Here is a 13,871-nt window from a genome sequence, read left to right on the forward strand (position 1 = left end):
CTTTTATTATAATACTATGAAGGTAAATGTAAGAGTAAATAATCAATGGTCAAAATACTTAACAATGATTTATGAAAATTTATTTGATTAATTATTTCTAAAAATAGCTTGTATATCAGAATTGATATCATTTCAATACTGTTTAAAAGCAATACATCATGTCATGGCAAGAGTCAATATTGAATAAATCATTTTTGTTCACAACATCACAATATTTCTATGTCATCAAAATATCTTCCAGAAATAACAGAGTTACAATGAAGACAATGTTAAATTGAAACAATATAAACAACATCTACAAACCTAGTAACAGTGATAATAATACTATTTAAACCATTCTTACTGTATATAGCGCATATCACAAAAATAAATTTAAGTCCCTATGCGCTCAGAAAAAAGAAAAGAAGGGATAATAGCAGACATGAGGGAAGAGAAGAGAAATAATAACTGCTTTATCATAACATTGTACTACTTTAACAAACCAAAAAATGTGTCTTTAAAAAAAAAATTCTACTGTATCAACGTGCTTAAGATGACTAGGTAATTTATTCCATAACTCTGCAGCTGCCAGTGATTACCTATTGACGTGTATGGAGCCGTCGTCTGACCCGGAAGCGATACTGTGCGACGACTGACAGAAGGTCAACGTCTTGATCTTGCCTGGTTGCCTGTTGTACGTTTGTCTTGACTTGTTAGTGTTGGCCTTGCCAATGAGCTTCGTGCAGTCCCATACCTTCACCGTGCCGTCGTCAGAACACGTCGAGAAGAGTGTGTGATCGTAGCTGACTTGTAATCTGGTACGTAAAACAGTTACATGCAGATAGTTTGATTAGTCACTTTCTTTTTCCACTTTCTTTTCATAACATCATCCACTTTATTACTAGCTCATGATAGATAAATAGACAGATGCAGAGACAAACAAACAGACATATAGACGAATACATGTAGATAGATAGATAGACAGATAGACAGACAAACAGACAGATATAGAGACAAACAAACAGACATATAGACGGATAGACAGACAGACAGACAGACAGATGAATAGATAGATACCTGTAGATAGTTCTTTAGTCCACAGGGGAGGTGCAAACCATGATTTATAAAAATGGTTTACACGTACACCTTCATCATGAATTTGGGCTGTTTATCAATCTCGAACACATTTTATCTATCTAATCTAATTCATTATTATAGTCCCTATACTATAAGTAATGCATAGTGACACATTATTCTTTAGTTAATATTGAACTATGTCAATGAACATGTACATTAGCTTGTTTCTACTTTTTGTATTTTACTGTAACTATGACAATGCTAATCTTCTGAATTTTGTATTTTTATAAATAATAAAAACAAAAATCTATTAAAATTGAATTGAATATAATTTTGCTTTAAATAATAACAATACGACTGAATCAAATATTTCTCCCCAAGTTGTTTTCTCTTTAAAGGCCGTCTGTACTAGTTTGGCTAGAAGGGATTAGACCACCCAAGGTGACAGGTGGCTATCTCATAAACTCAGCTCTCAATTAACATAAGAAAAAGAGGATCATGGGGGACAAATGGTCACTGATTATGCATTGTTTGATATATATAGAGGGCGCAAGTAGCTATAAGTAGTATAGTGGGGCTTTAAATCTTACCTATTGACTGCACCTTTGTGTTCATGAAGATGAGCTATCAACAGTCCTCTTGGTTTCCAATTCGACTGCGGAGCCTTCGCGTTGAAGGTGGTGTCGTGGATGAGCATCTTGCGCATGATGTCCATGGCATACTGATCTCGCTTCCGAGTGACGAGGCTTCGCAGGTTCAGATGACAAGACGAGACTTGGACTGAATGATAATTTGAATATTCATGATCATGGACTGAATGATAATTTGAATATTCATGATCTTGGACTGAATGATAATTTAAATATTCATGATCTTGGACTGAATGATAATTTGAATATTCATGATCTTGGACTGAATGATAATTTGATTATTCATGACCTTGGACAGAATGATAATTTGAATATTCATGATCTTGGACTGAATGATAATTTGATTATTCATGATCTTGGACTGAATTATAATTTGAATATTCATGATCAAGAGTCAGGAAATACTTTCTATTTCTCTTTGATATATCATATGACAAGAGATTGTTGGTGGAAGCAAGGACACACAGTTTCTGGCTTACAACATGGATGTGCCTCACAAAATTCATATGAATATTATGGGGATGTAAACACATTGTGCAACACATAAACACAACTGCAACTAATGCAAGGGATATGATGAAAACATTGATTTCCTCTTGAATTTTCTGCTTCTGAGTTGATATTCCAATTGGGAAAGTCAAATATGTAACTCATACAGCCACTATCAGGGATTGCAAGCCCTCAAAAATGTATCTATCGATATTGATATCGGTATCGGGCTCTTAATTTCATCAGCAAATTTTTAGCACGATTTAAGAGCTCTTGACTGTTCTAAACACTAACACTAACACCGAACTTGAAATCACTTACTGTGTGAGGCTACCGGCTTAGACTCCTGTACAGGCTTTTTGACGGGTATTCCCTCGGCTGCGGCTTGGAGCTGTGACATACGGATCGGTTCGTTGGCCATGAGACCCTTGTTTATCTGTCCCTTGCCCCCTCCCTGTGCTGCATCCGTCTGAGTTGGGGATACCTGAAGCAAACGTCATGGTTCAATAATAATAATAATAGTTTGTTCTTTTATAGTGCATTTCAGGGCCGCAGACCCTCTCAAAGGGTTTTACAGATACAGTGTATATTATTACCCAGGTCATCACAATGTATGCTCATTCTCCACTCCCTGGGGAGGATTCCGGCCAGTCGCCATTTCACAAGCGCACACTTGCTCATTCAACTGCATTAACTTTCGCATCCTACCTGGTACCCATTTATCACTTGGGTGGTGAGTGGCAAATGTAGATTAACGTCTTGCCAAGGGACATTAGTGCTGCGGCGGGACTCAAACCCGTACCTTGTGATCTGCAGTCGAGTGACATATACACAAGACTACAACACAAATGCGGAGATTTCATGGTTTAGTGGTTCCTTCAATTGGCTATCCACGAAAGGGTCGAGGGTTCAAATCCCAGCCCGGCAGTGATGCATTTGGCAAGACATCAATCCATGTTTGCCACTCTCCATCCAGGTGTGAATGGGTACCTGATATATGCTAGCGAGTTAAATATTTGGCCGCTTGGCTAAGACTAGAGTAATAATGTTAGAGCACCAACGGTTACACAGTGTGATGGACAGAAACTTAGGCCAATATACTCCTTATTTTAGGTACGATCCCATTCTACCATAATGTACTGTATTAGCTATCTACAGATATGATGAAAATCTGTCAAAGTTTGAAGAAACAGAGCAAGCAGAAGGTAATGTAGCCTAAATAAATGATTCAATAATAGAGTTAAAAAGATCTATTTCACAATCTACTTTAGCACCCAAAATCATTTTTTTAACCAGGCCCTATTGCATACAACTTGGCGCTAATGGTAACTTTGCCATCGACACCCAACAGCCAATCAAATCAAGGTTTCCATAAAAGTTACACTTAACGGGTTGTATTCAATAGGGCCTGGTTAAAAAAATGATTTTGGGTGCTAAAGTAGATTGTGAAATAGATCTTTTTAACCTTATTATTGAATCATTTATTTAGGCTACATTACCTTCTGCTTATCAATTCTGCTTTATCAATTAGATATCAAGGTCCTCACAAATGGAACTCCATGTCAAGTTATTTAAAGGGTATTAAGAACCACAACGCATTTAAACTTAAACTGAAAAGAACAATACTTGCCACTTATTGATATATTGAAATACATAATTGATTCATATATTTTGTTAGCATGTAACATTATTATTATTGTATTGTATTGTATTGTATCGTATTTCATCGTATTGTATTGTATAGTATCTGTATGTTTTTATGTTTGGGGTTGCTTGTTTACAAGTTTTTAACTTATTTTAGCAATCCCGGTATTTATGATGATTTCATTTGTAATGATTTCATTTTGATGTTTTTATCTTTTGCCGAATAAATGTGAATTTGGTGATGATGAACGGCAAAGTACCATCAATCCTAAGTTTCATGCAAAAGAGCCCAATCAATGCAGAGCCCTATCAATGCATATCGATGTAATCTCTCTAGTTTCTTAAAATCGAAAGATAACAGAAAACACAAGGAGATAATGTTTTAAAGAAAAAAGCAGGACAGAGAGAAAGAGTACCTGCTTGCCACTTCCTTGCTGTTGCTTTGTCGGACTCTGCCTCTGAGTTGCTGCCTTTGCATCCACACCTTGTTGCGCCTGTTGCTGAGCTGCTTGCTGTTGTTGCTTGAGTTGCCCCTGAGGCTGGGGCTGTGCCTGGGCGGAGGAGGGGGGCGTCTGGTCCTGGCCTCCGGGGGGTTTCTGCGGGGCGGCCTTGGAGGCGGAGCGCTGGACAGGGGCGTGAGGGGGAGGCAGGTCACCCCCTGAGGGGTGGAGGGGTGGGGTGTTGATGGATGTTTGCTGTTGGGAGGCCTTGATTGGTTTTGTGTCGGCGGCTGTACCAAACATACTCCTCCATTCCTCGTTCTGCGACAAATTTTGTTGAAATGAAAGGATGAGAAGATGGAATATGCAAGACAGTGTTGACAATGATCAGAAATAGATAGTGTATTAATATAAGCTTGTAAGGGTACTAGAATTAATCAATGGAGATCATAATTGAACCTGCAGATATGCAGTTCTCAAGAAGAACACCTAGAGAATCACAGACTGACAGATTCATCAGATTGCGGGACCTGTTTCACAAAGCCTTATATCAATTACAAATGACAAAAATTAGTGAAAACTCTGCTGGTAACCAACCAGAAGCAAGGATTTCACTTATAACAAAAAAACTGTCATTTGTCACTGATGAGCAGTTTTGTGAAATGGGCCCCAGGGTGTGCTTGATAATGCATATAGCGGTAGATCCCTTTTAAGATCAAACAGAAAAGACATATCCAGTTTATATGACATACACTTAGCGGAGCATACACGGAAAATAGGATTTTAAATGAAAATTTAAAGTTAAAGAAAAGCAGAAGGAGACAGCATATCAAATATGAGGATCTGTTCACTAGGTTGACTTGCAATGGTCATTTACAATGGTGGCATCTCTCATTGCCACTATTGTAAATGATTTGTATTTTCAACATGGAGTGTAAATAAATGAATCCTCAAATAATATGCCATTCCTTCATAGCGCATATCTTATTATGATTTATAAGATGATGACGTGGATCCTAATCAAATGATTGGTTGAAAGCGTACATGTGACCAGGCATTAATTTTGCCTAACACATAATTATCAAATGCTAATGACCATGGTCATCAGTAAAATCATGTAATAAAACATCATTTTATAAAAACAAATAAAACATAATCTTATAAAACAACTAATACACATCATTTTGTTCGAGCATTAGTAAAATTACTCACACTCAGTACCTTCAAGACAGTCTGAATACCCTCGGCAATTGCGTTGGGTGATTTAGACTGTTCCAAAGGTACCTTTTGTGGGTAGTTCATACTAATGCCTTCACTGCTGTGTATTATTTGTATCATAATGCCTTTATGCGCTTGCACCATTTCACTCTTACCATTGCTGGATCTATTGCACTCTGCTTCTTCTTGGACTTCTTGGTTTGAGCTTTGTCTGTGACCTCTGACCTGAGGTCAGGTGGCTTGATGAGGTCAGCGTGATTCTTCTGAATGGCTGGATAGACACTGAGGTTGACCTGACCTGGGGTGAAGGGGTCATGGGGTGACGATGATTGGTTCGATAGATCGCCCATCCTAAGAGAAAGACGTATACCATAGTAAGAAAGGATAGGTTAGTGAGGAGTCGTGGGTTGAGAGAGAACAAAGCAACAAAAAACAAAAAAGGAAAACTATGCAATCAACTAAATGCAACTCAACTCATTTATGGTTTATTGCATAAAATCTCTAATATCATTTTCCATGAATCGTATCAAATACCAAATTAATTATGTGAACTCGTACTTGCATAATCAGTACAATCATGAAAGATAAACAATACATCAAAGTCACTTAGAGATGATATAAAATCCATGAAGAATATATAAATTCATCAGAAGTTCCTTTTTTTTAAACAAAGGTAGAAGTAGAATGGACGTTTCGTGTGTAACATCAATAGCATTTTCATCCATACAACAACTACTCAAATAACGACATTGATTCTTTTATGATCGACTTGTTTGGAATTTGAATCTCTGAATTCAATGTTTGATACTGTTAATTTTTTTTAATTAATGATTGTTGTTGAATAGCATTGTTACCACAGAGGGCCTCATGGAAGACCACCATAATTGGTGAAATGTTCCACCCTGTATAAAGATCAGAAATATAAAAATAAAAAAAATTAAATGTCAAATAAGGTAGACAAAATAGATTTGACTATACACCCTTTCACGGTTACAAGAGCACACATGCGCCGAACATGGGCGCCATGTTAAATTGCCAGTAATTTTATATACTCGCAATTTAAAATGGCGCCAATGTCAAGTAACCTTTTTTTTATGCAGCATGCAAAGCTGGTGATATGATGTGATGTGAAAACATTGATGACGCAATGTTTACTCGCAAATTAAAATGGCGGCCTCAACCTTGAATGGGTGTATTGTGACCTGTGTAAGAGGTTACCATCAGGGTTTCCTTTGGTTGGTCTATACATTTACAGACTGATTTGACTGCATAGACTTTAATTTGCTTACCCAATCTTAGCCTTAGACTGCTTCAACATGATCTCTCTCAGAAACAAGAGCTTATCTTCGTCTTCTTCAGTCATCCCCTGCGACTGCAGTTTCCTCAGAAGCTGGAGGTGAAAAATTGCAACAAATTGCAGAGACATGATTTTTGTATTTAACTTTTACTTAATGCAGACATGATTTAGGAAAGTTTTTTTTGAATAATGCCATTTCAAAATATTGAAAATGGAAAAAAAGTCTAGTCTCTTCATATAAATCTTCCCTCTGATCAAATCAAATTGAAATTCACATTTATTCCTCCAAACAAAAACTGTTTGATGATAAAAAGTAATACAGCAAACATCATTTGCAACGAAAAAGGGAAACACCGGACAAAGTCCAGAAGGGCGTGTCCTTGACTTTGAATACAGTTATTGAAAAAAAAAAAGAAGAAAAAACAATGACTGTACTTCATACCTGTGCCATTTGTCCAATTTCTAGTTCGTTGTACTCTGGTTTGTGACCCGGTCTAATACACAGGTTACGTATCAGCTGCCTGTCCGTCAGGTTGTCAAAGAAGTCGATGATGATCGGGGAGCGGAGGATGTAGTCGTAGACGGCTCGGGATACGGGGCACTTCAGCACGCTCATGATGATAGCCTGCACAATAAAAAGAAAAGAAGGGAAACATTATTGGCAGAAAATACCCTTACACAGACATTTGATTAAACACAAAACTTTTTTATCACTTTCAATGCAAATCCATGTCCAAAGAATACAAATAATGTCAACTGTAAAATTTTAAACAGAGATAATAATGTAACAGATTAAAGAAACAAAGCTCTCTATCAACCTGTAAGAGAATGGTAGTAGGAGTGGTGTACGCTAAGGCGAGGCGTCAAAAATATCGATACCAGCAGGCTGCCGCCTCACGTATTGGCGCATCGAGGCTGCAATTACGGCCGAAGCCTGGCTGGGGCAATTATTTTTCACTTATTAGCCCAGCCGGCTTGCGCCAGGCTGGGATCAGAGGCTCGGTTTCCATTCGAAAGGCGGCAGCCGGCGCATGCTTTTGTTCGGAGACCATTATGATGACATCATGAGTTAATTGAGGGTCCTACCGCCAGCGGTAGCCGGCTGAGCTAATTTAAAAAATGCAGCCAGGACGCACAAGTGCAGTTATATTTATTTTTGACGCCTCGCCTAAATACAATGCACATCTTTAAAAAGAAAATATAACTGTCAATTGTAAAACATTATTTACACAATATACCGTATCACAGATATATGAATACAAACCTCTTTATCAATCTGTATGATGGGTTTTTTAAGGAACTGTAGCAGGAGTGGTGTCACATTATTTACACATAATATCGTATCACAGATATCTGAATACAAACCTCTTTATCAATCTGTATGATGGGTTTCTTCAGGAATGGTAGTAGGAGTGGTGTCAGGTTGCAATGCACATCGGCAATGTTGAGAGACCTGGCGATGGCGGCTATGAAACCAACCGTGGCTTGACGAATCCACAGATTCTACCATAAAGAAGATATATTAGTATTTGAGATGTAGCAGCAAAAGAATATCAACTAAGTATATCATTTAATAGTAATAATACTAACCTAGGCTTCCATAGCGTTTTCATTGTTGGAGAAATTATCAATGCACTTTACAATAATTTAAAACAAATTACAGATAACTACTAATTCAAGAACTAAAGAAATATCAAAATAAGAACAAGATTAATCGACATCAGTTATAGAGAAATGAAAGGAAATTATGACAAAGTACAGCAATGTAGTTTTAATTATGATGAAATACAATAATGTAGTTTAAATGTCTTCAAAAAGTATTTTTGAACAATTAAAGTTTCAATTGTGGATCAAAGATAGTTAAAGTCTGTGATGGTCTGGACGGAATTTGAGAGCTTCAAAATCCTACTCTGTTGAAGAGGAGGAATACTTCTCACTTTTTTCCTTTAAAGGTATAGAAAGCATTGTGAAAGAAATGTTGTGGAATCGATCAGAAAAGGTTGATCATCTAGCATATAAGTATTAGTGTACTGCAAGGTTCTGGAATCATCAAAATGATAAGAAATTTGGCTCAATCTTGGTAAAGTTACAAGCACTGTACACATAAAGGTGTATATGGGACTACGCGATATCTATCCAGGTCAGATCGATATGATAATTTACCAAATATATCAATATGTACGTGGTTTCCCGACAAAATTTGTATCTTCACGTATTAGTCAAAACATATACGTATTCTTTCACATGATTGGTAATAAGAGCTTCCATTTCATTTTTTGAGAGGGGGGCGTTTCCAAAACTGGTCTATATCTTTAAATCTCAAATCAAGGCACTAACATGCTTGTTGTGTTTTTACAGTGTTGACTTGATGATTTTATACTCACTGGATGGCATACGTATGGTACGAGCTCATAGGCCATTTCTAGCAGGGCAGGCTTCTGAAGTAGGCCAAGCTGGACCAGACCCGTGACACTCTTCAAGGCTTTACATATGACCTGTTCCTCATGGTCCGTTAATCCCTGGGGTGGAAGGGAAAAGATGTCTGGGATTATTATCAATGTCTGAACTGCAGAATATCTCACCACACAAGTGATCCTAGCCCTTTAAGACCTAACCCGGACACTCTAGCCCAATCCTAAAGGATAACCTGAATAACCTAAACCTGTAATACTCTTCAAGGCTTTACATATGATCTGTTCCTCATGGTCTGTTAATCTCTGTTGGATAGCAAAGAACATAAGTCCTCATCATCTCTTCATCTTAGAATTTTACTTCTGATTCTATGATAATATGTTGTTCTATCCTCTTTTCCCTTTTTATTCTTCTTTTTCTTGCTCACTCATCTTCCTTTTTCTTTCATCTTTCTATTTTCATTTTTACTTCCTTCTTATCCTATTCCTTTTCATATTTAAATGTTTCTGAGTTTCTGTCTTCATCTTCTTGATCCTCTCCCTCTCATTTCTAGCCATATCACTGATGCAAACCCTCTTCAGAGATTAAATTAAGTAAAATGACAATGACTAAAAAAGGTGGATCAAACTGACTGAAATTTGAGAATAAACACTAGTTAAACATGCAAACTGCTGATTATTTTTAGGCAAATCAAACACTTGTTTCAGAAACTTTCCCCTAAGTAACAGGACCCCACTTTCCCATTAGCCATGGTCAAGATTAGAAGGTGACTGAGAAAGACGATTGACCCACCTGTTGTAGAAGAGGTTTCAGTATGAACGAGCTCTGCCATCCAACGTACGCAGCCACGCCCACTATGCTGTCAAAGAATGACCCTCTGAGATGCCAGTCCTCCTGGAAGGGGCAAAATAATGATTCATATACAACCATAAAGGGAACATACGTGGTATTTGATAGTAATTTCTCAATAAAAAGCTTGTCACAGACACATGTATCACTAATCCCATCACAGAAATCATACTCGTATGCATAATGCATAACAAAATGTGTGTTTTAGACATTCAACTTCATTTCAAGAGCAATAGGACATCTGTTCATGTTTAGTGTAAAGTAGACACACAAGGAAGGATCTTAAGAAGTAATTAATTCATGGCAACTTCATGCACATTCTGCAGTTGTTCAAATGTTACTTTTTTAAGGGCGGACATATCAGGATCTCATTTACAGCATCTCCACTCCTTGAGAATTATTTCTTCTTCAGGGTTTGGAGTGGAGAATGTGCATACATTGTGTGCGAGTAAGCATGAATCCGATGACCGGGGTAATAATATATATCTGCGGTCCTGAAATGCGCTATATAAGGACAAACTATTATTATTATTATTATTATGAATTCAATTACCATGGTGTTAAGCATCCTACCATGCAAACAAATGAAAAGGATTTTAAGAAATAAATGTCAATTAGGGCGGAGTATTCCCAAAATAATCACAGGAAATAAGAGATCCTACCTTGTCATTAAGGAATGTGATCATGTGTGAGAGCAGGACATCGTTAGCCTTCTGACGTCCAAAGAACACGCAGAGACGGGTGATACCATTCTCAAGTAGGGTCCGCTTTACAATGTTCTCCTGTGGAGAAACAAATTTAAGAATCAGTTATACTGTACATATTCATGCCTTTAAATCCAACCATTGGCAGAATGCTACATCAAGGAAATTTATTCCTTTTAAGACTTTATCATCAATGTATATATATATCCTTCATTTTCAATTGAATAAAATTACAGTTTATTGGGGTGACAAGATTTTACATCCTGAAGCATATAATATTGCAGGAATAACAATAAAGTACATTATCATAGTCATTTCACATCTCTTATCCAGGATATTCCAGCACTAATGGTGCTTTACTGCAGCAACCATAGCATCATAAGAGAGATAGTTGCAAAACGCACATACATGCATCCTCAAAAGTCAATTCATGATGTCAAGCCTGTTACCTACCATATACGATATCTATACATGGGCAGGAAGAACATGTATTTGGTGCTCCTAAACTTTAGCCTCTAAACAAGCACAACTTCTGGTGATGTAAATGTACATGTATTAGTGACCAGTTTACATGCTATTCTCTCTCAACTATTTCATCGTACTGAAACTAAAAATCAGTGGGTCTTTAATATTGAGATTGCCTTAAATGCTGAGAAGAAAACTTGAACTTACTGGATCACTGAGTAATGTGACGACCTTCTGCTGGATCATACCATGTAGGTTCTGAAGCTCATCATCATAACTAGCCTGAGAGCAGAAGAAAAAAAATATCAATTGATTTAATTAATTGACTAACTGGTTGATTGAGCCAAGCCTATTCAAAAATATATTTTGTCAATGCAAACAGTGAAGTCTGAATCTGTCAATACCGCAATAAATTGTGAGAGTATTTCCTTCTATCACACATTCAAACATCTTCTCAAAGAAACTTGGGCGTTTCTCCATGTGAAAGAAGAATAAATAATTGCATATATGTGTTATGATACATCAAGTAGTTCAATAAAAAATTAAATTTACCTTCATTGGAACCAAGATACATACAGAACAAATCTCAATAACAAATCATAATGATAGCTACATCCATATTAGGTCATAACCATCCCAAGAGATGCTCAAAATACAAAAAAGTATTATCACCCTGGCTTTGGCCCTGTTGCCCCAAGGCACCAAAAGCAGTCATGAAATAGATTCCTACCAGGTACTACCTGGGTGGAGAGTGGCAAATGTAGATTAATGCCTTGCCCAAGGACATTAGTTTTGTAGTGAGACTAGAATTGAAAAACTTTGTAATCTACAGTCCCATGGCATATCCACTAGACCACAACACCTCTCTCTCTCTCTCTCTCTATATATGTATATATATATATATATGTATTATGTGAATATATATAGATCAAATACCAGTATATCAACTGAATACAAGGTAAATTTAAGCAATGCTTAATTTTTTCCGTTCATACCTGATACTGGGTTGGATTCTGCACACCGTCCGTTTCTCCACTCTGAGCAGCATTCTGGTCCAACTGTACCATCTCCAGAAACCTGAGGGCGGTCTCCGCCAGCACGGCAATGTTCTCAGCGTATACCATCCGCACCATGTCTATGGGGTCCTGAGCTATGTTAGACTGGAAAAGAAAATGAAAAAATGACTCCAGTATCCTCTCAGGTCTAAGCCTATAGCGATATTTATATTAGTAGTAATAATAATATTCCGCTTTTATATAGCGCCCAATACATTGATACAACAATGTGTCTATGGTATTCGCTTTACAGATATATTATTACCCCAGTCATCAGATTCAGGTTTACCCGCACACAATGTATCCACATTCTCCACTCCTATCATGCAGTCATAAAGGTAAACTGTCTATAATAGTGCAAAAACATTCAGATCCTTTTAACAGATGTAGGTAATGATAAATCAACATGAACATATATGAGTAGGGAACTTTATCCTAAAAGACTGTACTAAAATATCTCATTAATATAAAACATTTCTTGATTCTTATGTGTGAATCAGATGTCGGAGAGTGTGACGGTTATTTCTCATACTAATATTCAAAGCAAGTGCCTTCACAACTGTTTTTCGATACCATGCATTTGGAGCACAATGCCGTCATCAGTTTCAACAGATTAGACAGATCATTAGATTTACTTACCAAATTTGGAAGTATGTAGTCAGGAAATATGTTGGCATCCCTGTAACAAGATATGAAAGGAATCAAAACAAATGCATCATTTTCATACATTTCCATTTATTACTAATTCTTTTCGTATTTCTTCACATCAACTTTTTGAAATAGTACATACTTGTTACTGTCATCATCATCATCATCATTAGTTGCTTTATTTCATCCTTAATGCTAATCATCAATAAGAGTTTTAACTACTGGTCCTAAACACTGCAAGTATTAACTAGTACTCTCCCCATTCATACCGTAAATCTCCGTGTATAAGGCGCACCTGTGTATAAGGCGGACCCCTATTTTGGGGGCAAAAAATAAATAAATAAATAAAAAAATAAATAAAAAAATAAAATAATCGTTTTTTGTTTTGTTGTTGTTGTTGTTTTGTTGCCGAAAACGAAAACCCACGCGGGGAAGGACCTTCATTTTACATCGAGGTGCAGTAGAAGTTGTGAACTTGTCACAAATAATAGTAACAACAGTCTAAGGCTTCATGATACCAAGTGTCCCACACCAGCCTCTTCACATCACCTAGCAGAAGCTCTGTGTTCTATGCCAAACATCAATAGTCATGCATGATATGAATAGCATCCTCTATCTTTCTAATAATGGAGTACCTAGGATAGAACCTTGTGGTACACCATTTGTTATAGAAAACATAGAAAACATATGCGACATTGCCAGGCATAGCGCCATAAATCGAAACTAAAAAAAAAAAAAAAAAAAAAAAAAAAAAACTTTTTTTTTTTCTGTACCTGTGTATAAGACGCACCCCCGACTTTCAAATTTTTTCGGCGGCAAAAAAGTGCGCCTTATACACGGAGATTTACGGTACTCAAATTTACACATGAATGGGTAAGGTAAAAAGAGGCAAAATTTACTTGCTTTCTTGATTATGAATACCGTATTGAATGCACATGCACTAG

The 13,871-nt window shown here is 36.9% G+C and overlaps 1 protein-coding gene across 1 annotated transcript in view; it reads right to left on the reverse strand.

The window, feature by feature from the left end:
• The window catches only part of LOC584552 (phosphoinositide 3-kinase regulatory subunit 4), a 34,535-nt gene that overhangs the window by 6,372 nt on the left and 14,292 nt on the right, over positions 1-13,871 (reverse strand). The window contains exons 12-25 of the mRNA XM_030986809.1: positions 12,919-12,958; positions 12,220-12,384; positions 11,432-11,506; positions 10,718-10,837; positions 9,999-10,100; positions 9,179-9,313; positions 8,160-8,297; positions 7,237-7,419; positions 6,787-6,887; positions 5,653-5,848; positions 4,256-4,600; positions 2,517-2,679; positions 1,647-1,836; positions 579-794 (exon numbers count right to left, since the gene is read on the reverse strand). Coding sequence (XP_030842669.1) covers positions 579-794; positions 1,647-1,836; positions 2,517-2,679; positions 4,256-4,600; positions 5,653-5,848; positions 6,787-6,887; positions 7,237-7,419; positions 8,160-8,297; positions 9,179-9,313; positions 9,999-10,100; positions 10,718-10,837; positions 11,432-11,506; positions 12,220-12,384; positions 12,919-12,958 — 2,169 coding nt within the window. The remainder of the gene's footprint in view (positions 1-578; positions 795-1,646; positions 1,837-2,516; positions 2,680-4,255; positions 4,601-5,652; positions 5,849-6,786; positions 6,888-7,236; positions 7,420-8,159; positions 8,298-9,178; positions 9,314-9,998; positions 10,101-10,717; positions 10,838-11,431; positions 11,507-12,219; positions 12,385-12,918; positions 12,959-13,871) is intronic.

The sequence above is a fragment of the Strongylocentrotus purpuratus genome, unplaced genomic scaffold (assembly GCF_000002235.5).
Source record: "Strongylocentrotus purpuratus isolate Spur 01 unplaced genomic scaffold, Spur_5.0 spur5_scaffold_16, whole genome shotgun sequence".
NCBI lineage: Eukaryota > Metazoa > Echinodermata > Echinoidea > Camarodonta > Strongylocentrotidae > Strongylocentrotus > Strongylocentrotus purpuratus.